The sequence below is a fragment of the Caloenas nicobarica genome, chromosome 1 (assembly GCF_036013445.1).
Source record: "Caloenas nicobarica isolate bCalNic1 chromosome 1, bCalNic1.hap1, whole genome shotgun sequence".
Taxonomy (NCBI): Eukaryota; Metazoa; Chordata; class Aves; order Columbiformes; family Columbidae; genus Caloenas; species Caloenas nicobarica.
The window spans coordinates 151,273,655-151,287,678 of NC_088245.1; the positions used below are offsets into that span (position 1 = coordinate 151,273,655).

Here is a 14,024-nt window from a genome sequence, read left to right on the forward strand (position 1 = left end):
TGTCGAACCCCTTTTATGACGATGGGCACATTCCTGTTGAGTGTGGTCACCTCCCTCTTCATGTGAACCATTTAGGGACTAGCAGCTCCTCACTCCTAGGATGTAGTCTGGCTTTAAAAGGATGAGGTGTTGACAGTCCCAGCTGGGTCTTTGGGGCAATCCTGCCCAAGACACCACCTTTTTCTTTGTTTCTGTTTCCTGATCTGCCAAAAGGGCCTGTGAGTAGCTCTGCACCACCTGGCTGCTGTTGAGGTCTGACCCTCTTCTTTCTCAAAGCCTGCTGAGATGCTGGTGTAGAGCTCCAGTGCTTTGTGATTGTGCATAGCGTTGCAAGATCTGAAACTTGGCATCATCTTAGCTACAATTGTTCCACTCTGATAATTTAATTAATCAACACTGCAGCAGAGTGTTTGAAATAATGTGTGCATTCATTTGCATCATGGCTGTAATTGGCAAAGCTTCATAATATAAGTGTAGCAGTTGCACAGATGATAGTGTGATAGACCATACTCCTGCAACCAGCCAGCAGCACACTTTTCAACCTCTGTTATTTGCTTTTCCACAGAGGAAGGGACAACTAGATTTACTGACCAATGGACAAAGAAGACCAGCAGATTTTTGATGGCACTTGAACACATATTTTTTCCACATGACAGTGTTGCTGTGTCAAGATGAGAAGGCTGTAGTCACGTTTTAGAGCAGAATCTCACTCCAAATGGAGTTAAATGCTTTTCCAAGTAACGGGATGTTTGGCTGTAGAGATTTCCAAACATGGAGCCAAAGCTAGTATTTTCACTGTCATGTCAAGGTGAAGTCCCTAGTTCCAGAACTGCAGTCACTAGGTAGCTAAGCAACATCTGCAAAGAAAATTAGTGACTGTCACTGGAGGGTCCATTGCTTTGGCACCGTCTCACTGGAAATGGCCCCAGGGAGTGCCCCAGAACCTCCAGGGAACATTGAACTTAGTCCTGGAGGACAGGATATTATTTTAAATAAATACTTACCTTTTGACAAACATGACTGAGGCATCAGTGGCCATGTAGTGGTTGTGGAAATATTAATCCTCAGGAGAAAGCCTTTAGGTAATCAATTGGCATCTTTTAACTATCTTAATATATTCATTACTTTGCAATTAGCAAGACAGTTATTGATTGTTAACCAAATGCCAGATGACTGCAAAAGTACATGTGCTGAAGAAAAAACAACAGTGCAGCAGAAACATATTCCCTGCTCTGGACACAAGTGCACCAATGTAAAAGGGCCCTCCCTGTCTGTGCTCTCAGGAGGACGCCTGCTGATAAGCCTGAGTGCAGAATAGCTGTATCAGGATCAGACCTGTCATTACTTCATTACAATGAAGTGACACTCGAAAACTAAGTTCCCGGAGAGCCCTGTGAATGGTTAAGGACAAGGGCTCCCTCTTAGTGTGGAGAGTGCTTCCAAAGCCATTCGAAACCCCGCCAGTTTAGCTTCCCTTCCCCACATTTGAGGGACCTAAAGTGTGTTCCCAAGAGCATTATAAGAAAATTGTGAACGGCTTTAGCTGACCTCTGCAGATTTCACAGTTGATGAGACCATTGCAAACCTCATTTTTGGATGGAGCAGGTGAAGTGCTGAATGTAACATGTTACTGCAGAGGCAGATGCAGCACCAGGAGAAAGCAGCTGAGTCTCTGGCTCAACACTCAACCAGGAGCAGGGACCAGCTCGAGTAGACCCAGTATTTGACGATACCTTTCATGGTCTCGTTCCAGAGTGCATCCCCATGGAGGCTCCAGTCAAGCTGGCCAGGGATGTCTCCGTCATACTGAGTTTTAGTAGAAAACGTAGGTGCATCAGATACAACCATTTTGTAATGTCACTTATTGGTGCTTCCAAAGGTATTTTTCCTCAAGATTTCTGATTGACAGGAAGGCAGGGAGGGAGAGGTGAGATGATTGTTTCTGACTCAACACCCAGCCAGGTTTTTTAATAAATAAAAGCTTCCCATGTCCTGAAGTTTGTTCTGTACAGGCTGTGAGCTTGCAGGAGCCTTGGAGGCCACTCCCGAGGAACTCGCCCAAGCATTGGGTGCAGGAAGGGAGGAGGAAACCTGCCTCCCTTTTCTTTCCCGGAGCAGGCTGATGTGATGTGGGGTTTCAGGCTGCTGCCAGCGCTGACACATCATTAGCACTCCAAGGGAAAGGAGCCTGAAAGCAGCGTCAGATTCTAGGTCTGGCTTTACAGGTCAGCACCAGAAATAGGGAAAGGACCTCAGCAGTCAATGGCAGCTAGCAGGTGTCACCCTGGGGAACCATTGAGATGTCCTCCATGGGGTTTTGGGGGGGTGGTTACCTTCCTGACAGCCAACCTGTCCACTTACACAGCCCTTCCCTGAAGGTGGGGGCTCAGGACACTGTAAAACCAGCTGAATGTCTTGCCCAGTTGAGTCTGCTGGACGCACGGTGCCTGGCTGCTCCCATCAGGCACAGGCTCAACCACTGGCTGACCTGGTCTTTGCATTTTTGTCTCCAAAGGTACCGCGTCGTGGTCCCGTACCCGCCGCAGAGCGAGGCTGAGATCGAACTGAAGGAGGGTGACATTGTGTTCGTTCACAAGAAACGGGAGGACGGCTGGTACAAAGGGACGTTGCAGAGGAACGGCAGGACGGGCCTCTTCCCCGGGAGCTTTGTCGAGAGCTTCTGAGGACGGCTCGCCACTCTCTCAACTGGAGGAGCTTTCAGGGGAAACTGCATAGCACAAGAAGAGACAGCAAAGGGAAACTGGACTGATAACCACTGCCATTTTTATTTTCCAAAGACTCCTCCCAGGCCCTTCAGTCTACAGCTCTGGGGACGTGGTGCCCCGTTGTGCTCCTGAGACCGCGTGCGGTGCATACCATGGTATGTTGAAGTAGTGCCTTCCACCTGGAATCACAGACTGAAAGGACGCCCGTCTGGACTGTACGTAACCTAAACTCTGGCTGTTAACCCTTTGTGTAAATTATAGAGAAGATATCTTTAAAAAAAAAAAATAAGAGGAAAGTTGTTATATTGCTGTAACTTATTTGTCAGAGCTGCAGTGTTCTTATTACTGGCCTATGCAAGATGGATTTGAGATTTCAAGGAGGTGTGCTAGGAAGCTCTTAAACTGGGATTTTGTTTTTCCCAAGGGAAAAATAGGGAGGGGAGGGTAGAGGAAACCCCAGCTGAAGATTGGTGCATCGTCATGCAAGAAAGAATGAGGAGTCCAAAATGTTAATGTCACGCTTTCTATATACCTCAAAGATATGCTGCACAAGTTCATCAGTGATCGTGTTAGTGCTCAGAGTCCCATACCATCTGGTGTCCCGGCGCTGCTGTCGGGGAGGTCCTGGAGGGAGTACGGCTCCACCATTAAACTGTGGCTATTTGAGCAGAATCACTTTTGCCTGTCTTCTGCCCTTACTATATGCAGCATGGATTTTTGTCCTTCAGTATCACTTTCCATTGCTTTTTTGTATGACGTACCTTTTTACTGTAAGAATTGCTCTACTTTATATATATATATTCCTACTAGATCAGACATTTCCTCTTTTTCATACATCCGGTGCTATTTTTTTTAATTGGTAAAGATTTGGTTTGGTTAAACAGAGAGGCTGCAACAAGATTTGCATTCAACATACAAAATTAGAAACTTACCTGAAGATCAAGATCAGACTGCCTGTTCATGCTTCATAGAGGAAAAGAGAAAAACCCGCTTGGTCAGCGATAAATGTACCTGGAGGAGCGTGTCTGCGCAACATACACACGCTCGCTCTCTCCTACGTATTTAGAGTGGGTGAAGATCCACGCTGAAGCACGCCGTTCTGTCTGGAGAGTGATAATTACTCCAGAATTGGAAGTAATTCCCAGAGGAGTCGTTTTAATTGACTTTTTCATGGCAATAAGAAGAACACTGCAGGTTCTAGCACGTGCAGGGACCGTGGAGTTTTCCTCTGTCGTTGCATCACGGAGACAAGAGCTGATCTGCGACAGCTGTAATTAGCGTTATCGAAATGTGATTTCTTACTGTAGAAATGTTTAGTTCTGGAGACTGTTCGATTTCTTAACATGGTCAAGCTACAATACAAACCGTATCAGGCAATATAAGCTTCCATCTACCAGGGACTTAAAGGTGCAATAAATGTAAAGGGAGTTTAGCCAGCTATTCATACGAAGCCGAACGAGGGAAAAAAAAAAATCCATAATGCGATTGTGAGAGTATTTAAAAAGACATCGGCTCCTGAGGAATGAAATGCGATGAAAGGTTTTTCGTAGCTGTATCGGTACCTTGCCTTTGCCAGCGGCTGGCTGTTTGCCAGAGCCCACATGTGGTGGTCGTTTAAAAGCGTGTTGGAGGCACTGTAACCTGGAGATGATCTTATTAAAAGGAAGAGGCCCAGTGGGTGAACATCATTACTGCGTTACCGGTATTTCATAGGCGAAGGTGTAAGTTTTGTTTTCATTCAAGCCGTGTATGCTAGTACACATCAAAACCCACGTAAGTGAGCGTTCCTGTTTTAAGTTCAGCTCCGTGACTTTGTTCTCTGTAAAATGAGTTTTTTCTTGCTGTCACATGTAACAAACTGATTCCAGAAACACAGTCCGTGGCCAAGTATAGCACCTTCAAACAGGGAGGCATCATTTTCAGGGTGTTTCTGCATTTTGCGTTGCCGCATTTGTTCGTATTCCAGATTGTAATGAGTCAGCCACTAAAAGTTTAGTTACTGTTGAGAGGAAATTGCCTTTTCATAACCAATAAGAGACTGAAGAAACATCTTCTGGAAAGACTTGCTTGAGACTAGAGCCACATCTGTCCACTTATTTGGTCCAGATCAGAATCGGTGTTACTGCACCTCAAACAGTAAACTGCACAGTTAGCGAGTCAGCAAGGCCACAATGCATGTTATCGATCCCAATAAAAATTATGGGTTAGATCTGTCAGAGATGAGGAGATTTTCTTCTGACAACTCACAGTGGTTAAAGCTCTCTTAAAATTCTGTTCCCTGGGTGTATTTACTACACTCGGAAAAATGAAACAGGATGACGGCTTGCTTGCTGCCTATTGTGTTTAGCCAGATCTAAAATGGTTCCAGATTTCCACCTTTTCATGCTTAACTCTAACAGGACAAAAATTGGTGTGTGAAAAATCAAGGAAAACAGGTGGATGTCGTGTTATGAAATCAGTGCTTTAAAATATATTTTTGCAGGGAGAATGATGGGGTTTTTTAACGGATGACAACGCTTCCAGTCATACCTCCTGCAAGAAAAAATATTTGGGGGAGAGTGTGTTTCTATTTTGATAACAGCTGTTTCTGGCCCCTGTTTATTGCTTATCATCACAGTTTGGGTTACTGAGTAAATCTTCTTGGACAAATCACTTCCATGCCAGGAGCACAAGTGCAGAACCTAATACAGCTCAGTGACACGAAAACGTGACCCAGTGCCATTCGGAAATTCCTGGACTGAGAGAGGTTCGACTCGTACTGTGGTCTAATTTGTATCTGTCATACCAGGGAAAGGGGGAGGAGGGGGCATCTGCATTTCCTATAACAGGGATGGGGAAAGAAAAGACTCCTTCTTGTGGCCTCAGTTTGTAAAATGCCAGGTTTGCTCTTCTAGAAATGGGTTCAAGTAATTGAACAATTCCTTTGAACTTTGCACAGCTCAGAAAATGTTTTTGTTATACATGAATGTTAACGTGATTTAGGAAATGTTGGCAGATACGAGTACAAATGAACTACAATGACTGTGTTTCTGATTCTTTAAATAAAATAAACATTAAGGCAATTTGACTGAGGTTTCTCTCTCTATTAGACGGCAAAGTGAAGAAGCAATGTAAATAGCTCTGAGGTTCGCAAAGAAAACAGGGAGGACAACTCTGCAAACTGCTTTTTTTGAGCAGATGCTACATCTTTGCTTTCAGTAGTGATTCCCCCATAAATAAAGGCCCGTAAAAGGTGAGAGATGCCTGAGCAGAAGTCAGAATCTCTTTCTGGTTATTCTTTTGGTGGATCTGGGATTCGTCAAAATCTTGAGAAGTTAACAGCTTACCTGTGGAGAAAAGGTGTGTGGGTCCAGAGAAAGAGAGTGAGGACAGGCCAGGGAGAGGGACTAAGGTGGTGAGGTCAAGGCTGTGGCAGAGAGGCTGGGAGGGGATGGGGCAGCAGAAGTGTTTGCGAGGAAAACAGCTGCCTCTAATCCTGCCAGCGGGCTTCAGGGGTGCTCTGAGGTCACCTGGTGGGTTGGGCAGGTTTTTGGGCAGAGGAATTCCTCCTATGTACTATGAAGGAAGGAGCAGGTTGTACCCTGTGCATCCAAACACCTCCTGAACCCAGCTGAGGGGCATAAGCCCATTTTTGCATGTGGCCTGAGCTTCCCATTCAGCAGCACGGTGCAGAGCATCTGGAGGGAGGGTTTGCTCTGGGTTTGGATGGGTTTGTCTTGAACCGGCTGGGAGATGCCTTTGAGGAAGAGGCACCTGCAGGTGGAGATTCATTGCCCCAGTCGGGAGTGCATAGAGCAGGGAGGAACCAGGGCATCTTCATCATGGGCTTGCTGCAGTCAGCCACCCCTCCAGCGAGGTGATATGAGTGCCCCTTTGCCTCAGCTGGATCTTGAGTCAAAATTCTGAAATATGGAAACCGCAAGAGTTTGAATGTGGGCATGCAACACCTCTCCCTTTGCTTGACCTCACTGGTTACCCTGCCTGACAAGCAGCATGGTGCAAAACACTGCACGGAGGAGCCTGCCAGATATTTCCAAACTGGTCTGGAGTGCTGGTCCCCTCCATGCATCACTAGGTCCTGCTCCTCTGGCACTTAACCAGCCTGTGCCGCCAGCACATACCGCACACCTCGCCCAGCCTTCGCACCGCACGCTGCGCTTTGCTCCTGCTCCAGCGCCTGACAGGAATCCCAGTCATGTTTCAAAAGAAAAATAATCATCCTAAAACTGTTACACGGCTTGACTATTCCTAAACGCTCGTGGAGAGCAGAACCACCTGGCCAACATCTGCAGTGCTTTCCTGCGGCCAAAAGCTCTTCCTGACATCAGCAGCTCCTTATAACATGGTGGACCTGGCAGCTACACAGCTTGGCTAGTCGGTGCCAAACCAAATAAATGATCTCTATGAGCAGGGAAGCCAAGAGGTGATACAGTCTGGAGAAGGCCCTGTCCTCGCGTCCCAGCCTTTCATGTGGCAAAAATAACTTTCCAAGCAGTCGCAGATGTATTTCCAATTACTGGGGTGGGTGAGGGTGTCTCCCCTCCCTTCAGGAAACAGCTCGGTTTTGCGCAGCCACCGAGCAGCACCACCTGCCCTGCGCTGCTGCAGAGGAACCACAAGCCAGGCCACCAAGGGGCTTGCACCGGAGGGGTCCTCTCAGCCCCCCACCCTTCCCAGCAGCACACTGAGCATCCCCCTTGTGTTTATAGGTACAGCTCAGTTGCAGGTGAGCCCATCCCCACTTGCCTCTCCTCTTTACTCTCACCCCACGGAGACCCCTGCAGCTCCAGGGAAAGTCACCCAGCATCCCACCAATTTGGCAAGGAAGACGCTGAAAGGTGTTTCCAACACAAACGGCTCTTTTGCACCAGTCAAGACATGACGTGGTGTTTTTGCAAAGGCAAAAGAAACAGTCTTGCATGCAGGATTACAGGTTTTGCGACCTCCTCTGTGTGCATATACATGTGTGTGCAGAAAAAACCATAAGCAAGGAGGGCAGCTGGGGAGCAGGGCTGCACTGTTGGTACCTGCACGCCCCTCTCAGGGAGGGCATTGGAAAGTGGGGGTGGGATTTTTAATTAGGGATGAGTGTCCTTGGGGAAATGTCATGCTGGGGAAACCTCGGACTTGGCTGGTGTCGTCAGCACTGTGCAGCTGGGGAAGGCGCTGGCTGTGCCCCAGCGCAAGATTGGGGTGAGAGACGGGGAAGCTGCCTTTGGTAGCAAGGATGCTGCTGCCCATGGGCTCCCCGTGGGTAGCTCAGCAGTGATAGGGAGCACCACTAAGTGATGGGGCAGCGGAGAAATGAGGCCATTAAGACAAGAGGGAAGGGAGGAGTGTCTTCACCTTACTGTCAGAGAAGGAAAATGTATTAAATTTGCATTTCCCATCTGCACAAGAACTTGATGCCAGTAGTGATGCCAGTCATGTCAGTGCTTGCAAGCCCCCAGCAGGCGCCAGGAGTGAAGTTTTGGGGTGTGCATGGCAGCATTGGAGGGCAGTCGTGTTGCCAGGAGGGCTTGTCCTCTGCCATCCCACCTGGCCAAGCAAGACCACAACGAGCGCTTGGGGCCAGGGTCCCTAAGGAGGGCACAGGCACGGCCCAGGGGACCATAGGGACAGGGCAGCACCTGGCAGCGCATCCCCACATGCTGAGGGGACACACACCATACCAGCCCCGAGGAAACCCTCTGAGGCTCTGGCTGTCCAGCTGAGAGTCGAAGTCTGACATGTCCCCATCGCCATCCCTGCCCCAGCTGTAGGGACCCTGCCCCACTTCACCGCTGCCTCCACTCTCCTGTGTGATGTTGCACAGCCAGGGGGTCTGTGAGCTGCCCCCCACGCCTCTCCTTTCTCCCCAGCAATAGCAGAAAGACATTCACTTGCTCTTCCTCATGGATATGTCGAATTTGCCCTCCAGCTGCCCACTGGAGAATCAGCCTAGCAGACAAGGGGGCAATTTGTTAAGGTTTCCCCCCTCCCCTCCCCAGATAATTGCCTGGGATTCTGCATTAATGGAAACATAAATTGACTGCCATTCTGCTAAATGACAGTCAGGTTTTGTTTGACAGAGCTGGGAAGTATCTTATCCTGAACATTGGCACCGAACAATCTAAATGCAAATTGCAAAATGTTTGGGGGTGAGGAGGCTGTTTATCTTCTGATGAGGTTATATGATAATGCAGAGAAGGGCGAGAATTGCCTTTCAGTTCCTAAAGGCTATCAAAATGTGTGATGCTTAAACTGTGGGGCCAGTGTTTACATATTATTTTAATGGACCAGACTCACTTATTCAGCGTGGGTTTTCTTTTAACGAATCACTTTTTTAAACAAGATGTAGCGCAGCAGCATTTCAGCCATATTTCAGCAATTCTCAGGCACCCGGGCTAGCGTGGAAAATGACAGAGCAGCAACCACCATTTTAATCCTGTTATGTCTATTGCTCCCAGCTTGTTCTCCTCTGATGAAACACATCGCGGTGCCTCGGAGAGGCAGAAGAACATTTGTTGCACTCCTGGCCTATTTCTCTTGTTAGATTAGCAGGTTTACACACAGCAGCACAGCCCAGGTGCCCCCAACGCTCTTACACAGGAGCATTTACAGGACACAGCTGAAAAATGAAATACCAGCACCAGGGGGCTTCCCAAGAGGCCACCACGTGCTGGGAGTTGCCCGAGCTCGGATGCAGAAAAGCTTTTGTGCCACCTGGTTGGTTGGTTATAAAAAAAGTTACTGCAAAAGTGCAAAGCCTTCAAAGCTGCTCGGCACGTTGCTCTGGCACGTTGCTCCGCACTCCGGTGTCGAGTTCTGGGGTGGGTACCAGGGCACGGCGCTATGGGGGCAGCACACTGGGGCTGGTGTCGGCAGCAGCCGCCCACGCGGGCATGAGATCTGCGCTTGTGTTTGTGCCACCTGGCATTTTCCACAGGGCAAGCAATAGTTTTCTCGAGTCTTTTGCTGGAGGGAAGAGGTGTCTGCGGCAGCTCGAGGGGGGTTCAACAACTTGAAGATTTCAGCAGCTCGCAGAATTGGTGTCCCTGAAGTTTTTCCACTGGAAGTTTGTAATCTAATCTTCTCGAAACTTGATTTAGGCTTCTGCATCTCTCCATAAATTAAGGAATGGGTTTGAGTTTACTCCAGCAGTTTTGCTCATCAGGGAGGCAGAGGAAGGAAAGGATTAATGTGTTATTTTTATATTCCATTTTAAATATGTCTCATGCAGAAAAATGCGCATGAAGCTCTACAAGGCAGGAAAAAAGCAACAGATCTGTAAAAGCGACACAAGCTGTGCGTGTATAAATTGTAGGGCCCTCAGACCATTTGGTGTAGAATGGCCAAATAACTCAGCCAAATCTATGATTAAAAGGACATTTGAAGGTAAGCGAATACACCAGGGACAGCTGTGGTAATCTGGACTTTTAGGAAGGGAAGTCAACAACTGGAGACTATAGCCCCATCTAGGAGGGCTCTGCCCGCTGGTCAGGGGGCAGCTGGGATTTTGTTTTCACTTATCAGCTCTCTTGCTGTGACTGAGACCTTTGGTGACCAGCCAGGGCATCCCTCAAAAAAGGATTCATTGCACCATGGGAGAAGAAGGACCAAGGACAGTTTTGCAAATTCAGCCCATTAACGAGCTCCTGTTTAATTTACTGTCATTAGAAAATACAGCAGGTGATTTTTAAAGATCCTCGATGACATGTTTGCTAACCTGGAGCTCTGGAGAGGTGAGCTGAGGAAAGCCAGTGGTTATTGCTTTCGCCAGTGGCGAGCGGCAGCCGTCAGTGCAGGTGGCTGCACAAGTTGCACGTGACAGATCTCACCTTCACTACTGTGATAAATATATATTTATATACACATAAAACACACAGACATATATATATTTATACATATCACCATCACTACTTTAGTCGCCAGCCATTCTTGCTGAGCCCTTTCCGTGCCACAGTACTGCATGTCATTTTGCTTGATGCTATTTAAGCTGGTCCAGGGCTACCTGTGCTTGCGATAGAGGGGCTTGCGTTGCAAGAGTTTCAGACGTCAGCTGTAAAGCAACGCTGGGAACTCAAAGGAAGCCACCCTGAGCTGTGAGCTGCAAATGACTCCCCTGTCTGAAGGGCATGGTCCTCTGGCAGCCTCTGGATTTCCTCTGGTGACCTCCCACCAGTTTGGAGACGCAGCACTAGGATTCATTTAAGAAACGATCCAATGCACAGACTTTCTATTAATGTCAGATGACTCTGGAACAGGCGCTTCAAAAGGAAAAAGAAGCAAAAAATGAAGTTCTCCTTCCTTCAACTCTCCAATCCTCATAGAAGAGGCCCTCATTAAATAGGGCAGTGTTCATTCAGATTTGAAGGCAGAAGAATGTATTCTTGAACATTTCTCACAGCTTAATATGAAGAGCCATTGCAAATATTGCACCTCCATCCATTTACCCTGAGCAGAGGACAGCGAAGTGCACTGGAAACACATACCCAATTAATGCTAAATTTTGCCCAAGACAATTTGTTAAAAGCACTGCTTCACTTTGTCTAAATAAATATTAATTAGCTGAGAGAGAGAGAGCACGAGAAAGCGAGGGAGGGTAACTGGGGCGGGGAGGATCAGGTCGCCAGTCGAGGCTCCAGCGGGTGTTTGGGAGACCACAGGTGTCTGAGGCACCTTCCAGGCTCCACATGCCCGGTCCTGGGGGTCGGCCACTGTGCTGGGAGGGGGCCAGCAGCCCAGGAGTTTATCCCGATGATGTGGAGAATCTTATCACCACCTCAATATTGGCTGGTGCCTGAAATGATTCGACATTGCCGGACACTTGAGCGGCTGGTGGGGCAGCAGCTCCCACCACCCCGGCAGCGCTGGCAGGCAATGATGGAGGGTCAGCACCAGAAGGAAGGGCTGGAGCAGCCTGCAGTGCTTCAGTCCATGTCCAGGAGCACTCAGATGGGCCCCATCTATTAAATACGTGGCCTTTTCCCTCCCCACGCCCACCTGGGCAGCAGCGGGGTACGAGGCGGTCAGGGTTTGAGACCCCCCAGGCAGCGCTGGAGCAGACACTTGGCTTTTGCTGCAGACTTGCTGATACTGATCCAGGTGATCCTGAGGGGCAGCTCAGTCCAAAATTAGGACAGCTAAATGTAGGTGTCCAAGCCCGCCCTGGGCCAGGGGGTGAGATGCAGGTGAGCACCATCCCCGGGGTGGCTGTAGCTTGAGGGAGGAGCTACCCAGGTCACCTCATTACTCGAGATTACTCGAGAATCTCGATTACTCGAGATTCACACAGATGCAGAGCAACTTCTATCACGCAGAAAAGGACGCTCTTTTCAGCAGTGGGCGAAGCAAATTGCACTCTGGAAACCCCCCCGTGCAGCAGCATCCTGCTGAATTCAGTGCCAGTGAGGCTTGCAGCAGCACAGGTTTGTCCTGCAACCCTGATGCCCATGGCCAGTGGTGCTCGGCACTGCATCCCCCCTGCTTGGCACTGCATCCCCCCTGCTCAGTGCAGCCCTGCCGGGACGGCAGGATGCGATCTCGGTGGGTGACCAGGGCACAAGGGCGCCCCCGGCCCACCCTCGCTGAGGCACGGCCACCGCTCAGAAAGTGACACCCGTCCAGTACCTCATTAGTCATAAGCCACTCTTAGTAAATGCTTATAAAGAGATTTATTTAGTCATTAGCCATATCTTGCTTTCTAAAGTCGACTTAGTTTCAAAACTGTATTAGTTTTTGTTCTTTCATTAATCTCCTTGGGTTGATAGACTAAAATAACCTTTTTGAAGACAGATGAATTTTCTTTCTTCAACTTTTGCATCGTAAAACAAATTCAGGGGATTCTTTTTTGCTCCCAGATTTTCCTTTACTAAAATAGTAGAAGCACGCACATGCACATCCCTGTAATCCAAGCATCGGGGAATTTTCTTCCTGAGCTCTCTACTAATTTTTGTACCGAAGCCTTGCTACTGCATCCCAGATGTTAATAAAGTTGAAAATGAGCTGCACTGAGAACAAAACCCGATGAGAGACTGTCCCTCATATCAACAAAATCTGCTGCATTTCTCCAGGCGGTGTGTGAAATATAGCGGGCACATAATCCACCCGGCAATAAAAGGCTGCTACATGACTCCCCGGCACCCAGGGAGCTATCATTTTCAATTAGGAAAAAAGGCCTCTGGCATGAGATGGAGATGGCAGAAGAACCGAATGCAGTTAAGGCAAAATTTAGTTTCATTACGTCTCGAAGCAGATTAGAGTTTTCACACCACGTCCCTCTGTCATCGTATAGCAGGCAATGTGGCAGCATGGGTTTAACTGAGGAGACCCTAAAATAATGTTTTTAAGAGGAGTGCAACACAGACTACCTTTGTAGCAAGTCTAAAACTACCATCTTCACTGAGCAGAGTGCCATAATTTAAACATTAATCTGTTTCTGGGGTGCTGGATAGCAGTGCCAGTAATATATCTGTGGATGTAAAATCTGTCTGTTTTCTGTTTAGATGGATTTCAGGCTCAATTTTAGCCCCTTTAAGCCATCACCTTTCCTTGGGCCAAACTGTGATAATATGAATTTAAAAATGGAGCCTTGGCGACCGCTCTTTTCCTTCTATTGATAATATCAAATGTTCATATGACGTAGTAGCAAAGCAAAGGAAAGCATGGTGCCAGGCCTGCCTCTGACTTCATAAAATTACATCAAATCCGGTATATTATTCAGAACACACCTCTTTAATGTCTCACTTAAACCTCCATCTCATCCTAATAAGTGTAACTCATTTTTTTACCTCAGGTTTTCAGAAGTTATCTGCTGCAGTACTGACTTGCGTTTGTGAAAGTATTTCTCATATTTTTAACCGAATACAATTTGCAACCTAGTTCTGGATAGGTCAACTTTTTTTGTGAGGAAGACCTTTGTTGTGGCTGTGAGTCTGGCTTTCTGCAGCCCACAACAAGGGCTGACACCACCTGCGTCCAGAGCATTTATCCCCCGCCACCTGCATAACCAGAGAACCAAAGCGGTGCTGGGGAGGGTCTCCAGGAGCACTTCTGCTTTCCCCCTCACTGCAGCATCTTGGGGCTGGAGTCCTTTACAAAGCAAGCTTGGACCCAACAATCCTTGCAGCCGCCCTTGAGACACCAAGACTTGGGGGTTATTTCATCTCCTTTTGCTGTAGCTGCTCTTGGCCAAGCTGGTCTTGGCCAGCAGCACTGATTCCTTCCTTAAATCTCTTGAGACAGCCCCAGCCAGCAACAGAGAGGCTGCAGCAAAGCCGTAAGAGGAGGCAGCAGGAAAGAGGAAGGAAAAGAGAA

The 14,024-nt window shown here is 48.0% G+C and overlaps 1 protein-coding gene across 1 annotated transcript in view; it reads left to right on the top strand.

The window, feature by feature from the left end:
- The window catches only part of SH3RF3 (SH3 domain containing ring finger 3), a 257,144-nt gene extending 254,041 nt beyond the window's left edge, over positions 1-3,103 (top strand). Inside the window, exon 10 of the mRNA XM_065651436.1 lies at positions 2,516-3,103. Coding sequence (XP_065507508.1) covers positions 2,516-2,684 — 169 coding nt within the window. The 3' untranslated portion in view covers positions 2,685-3,103. The remainder of the gene's footprint in view (positions 1-2,515) is intronic.
- The last annotated feature ends 10,921 nt before the right edge of the window (positions 3,104-14,024 follow it).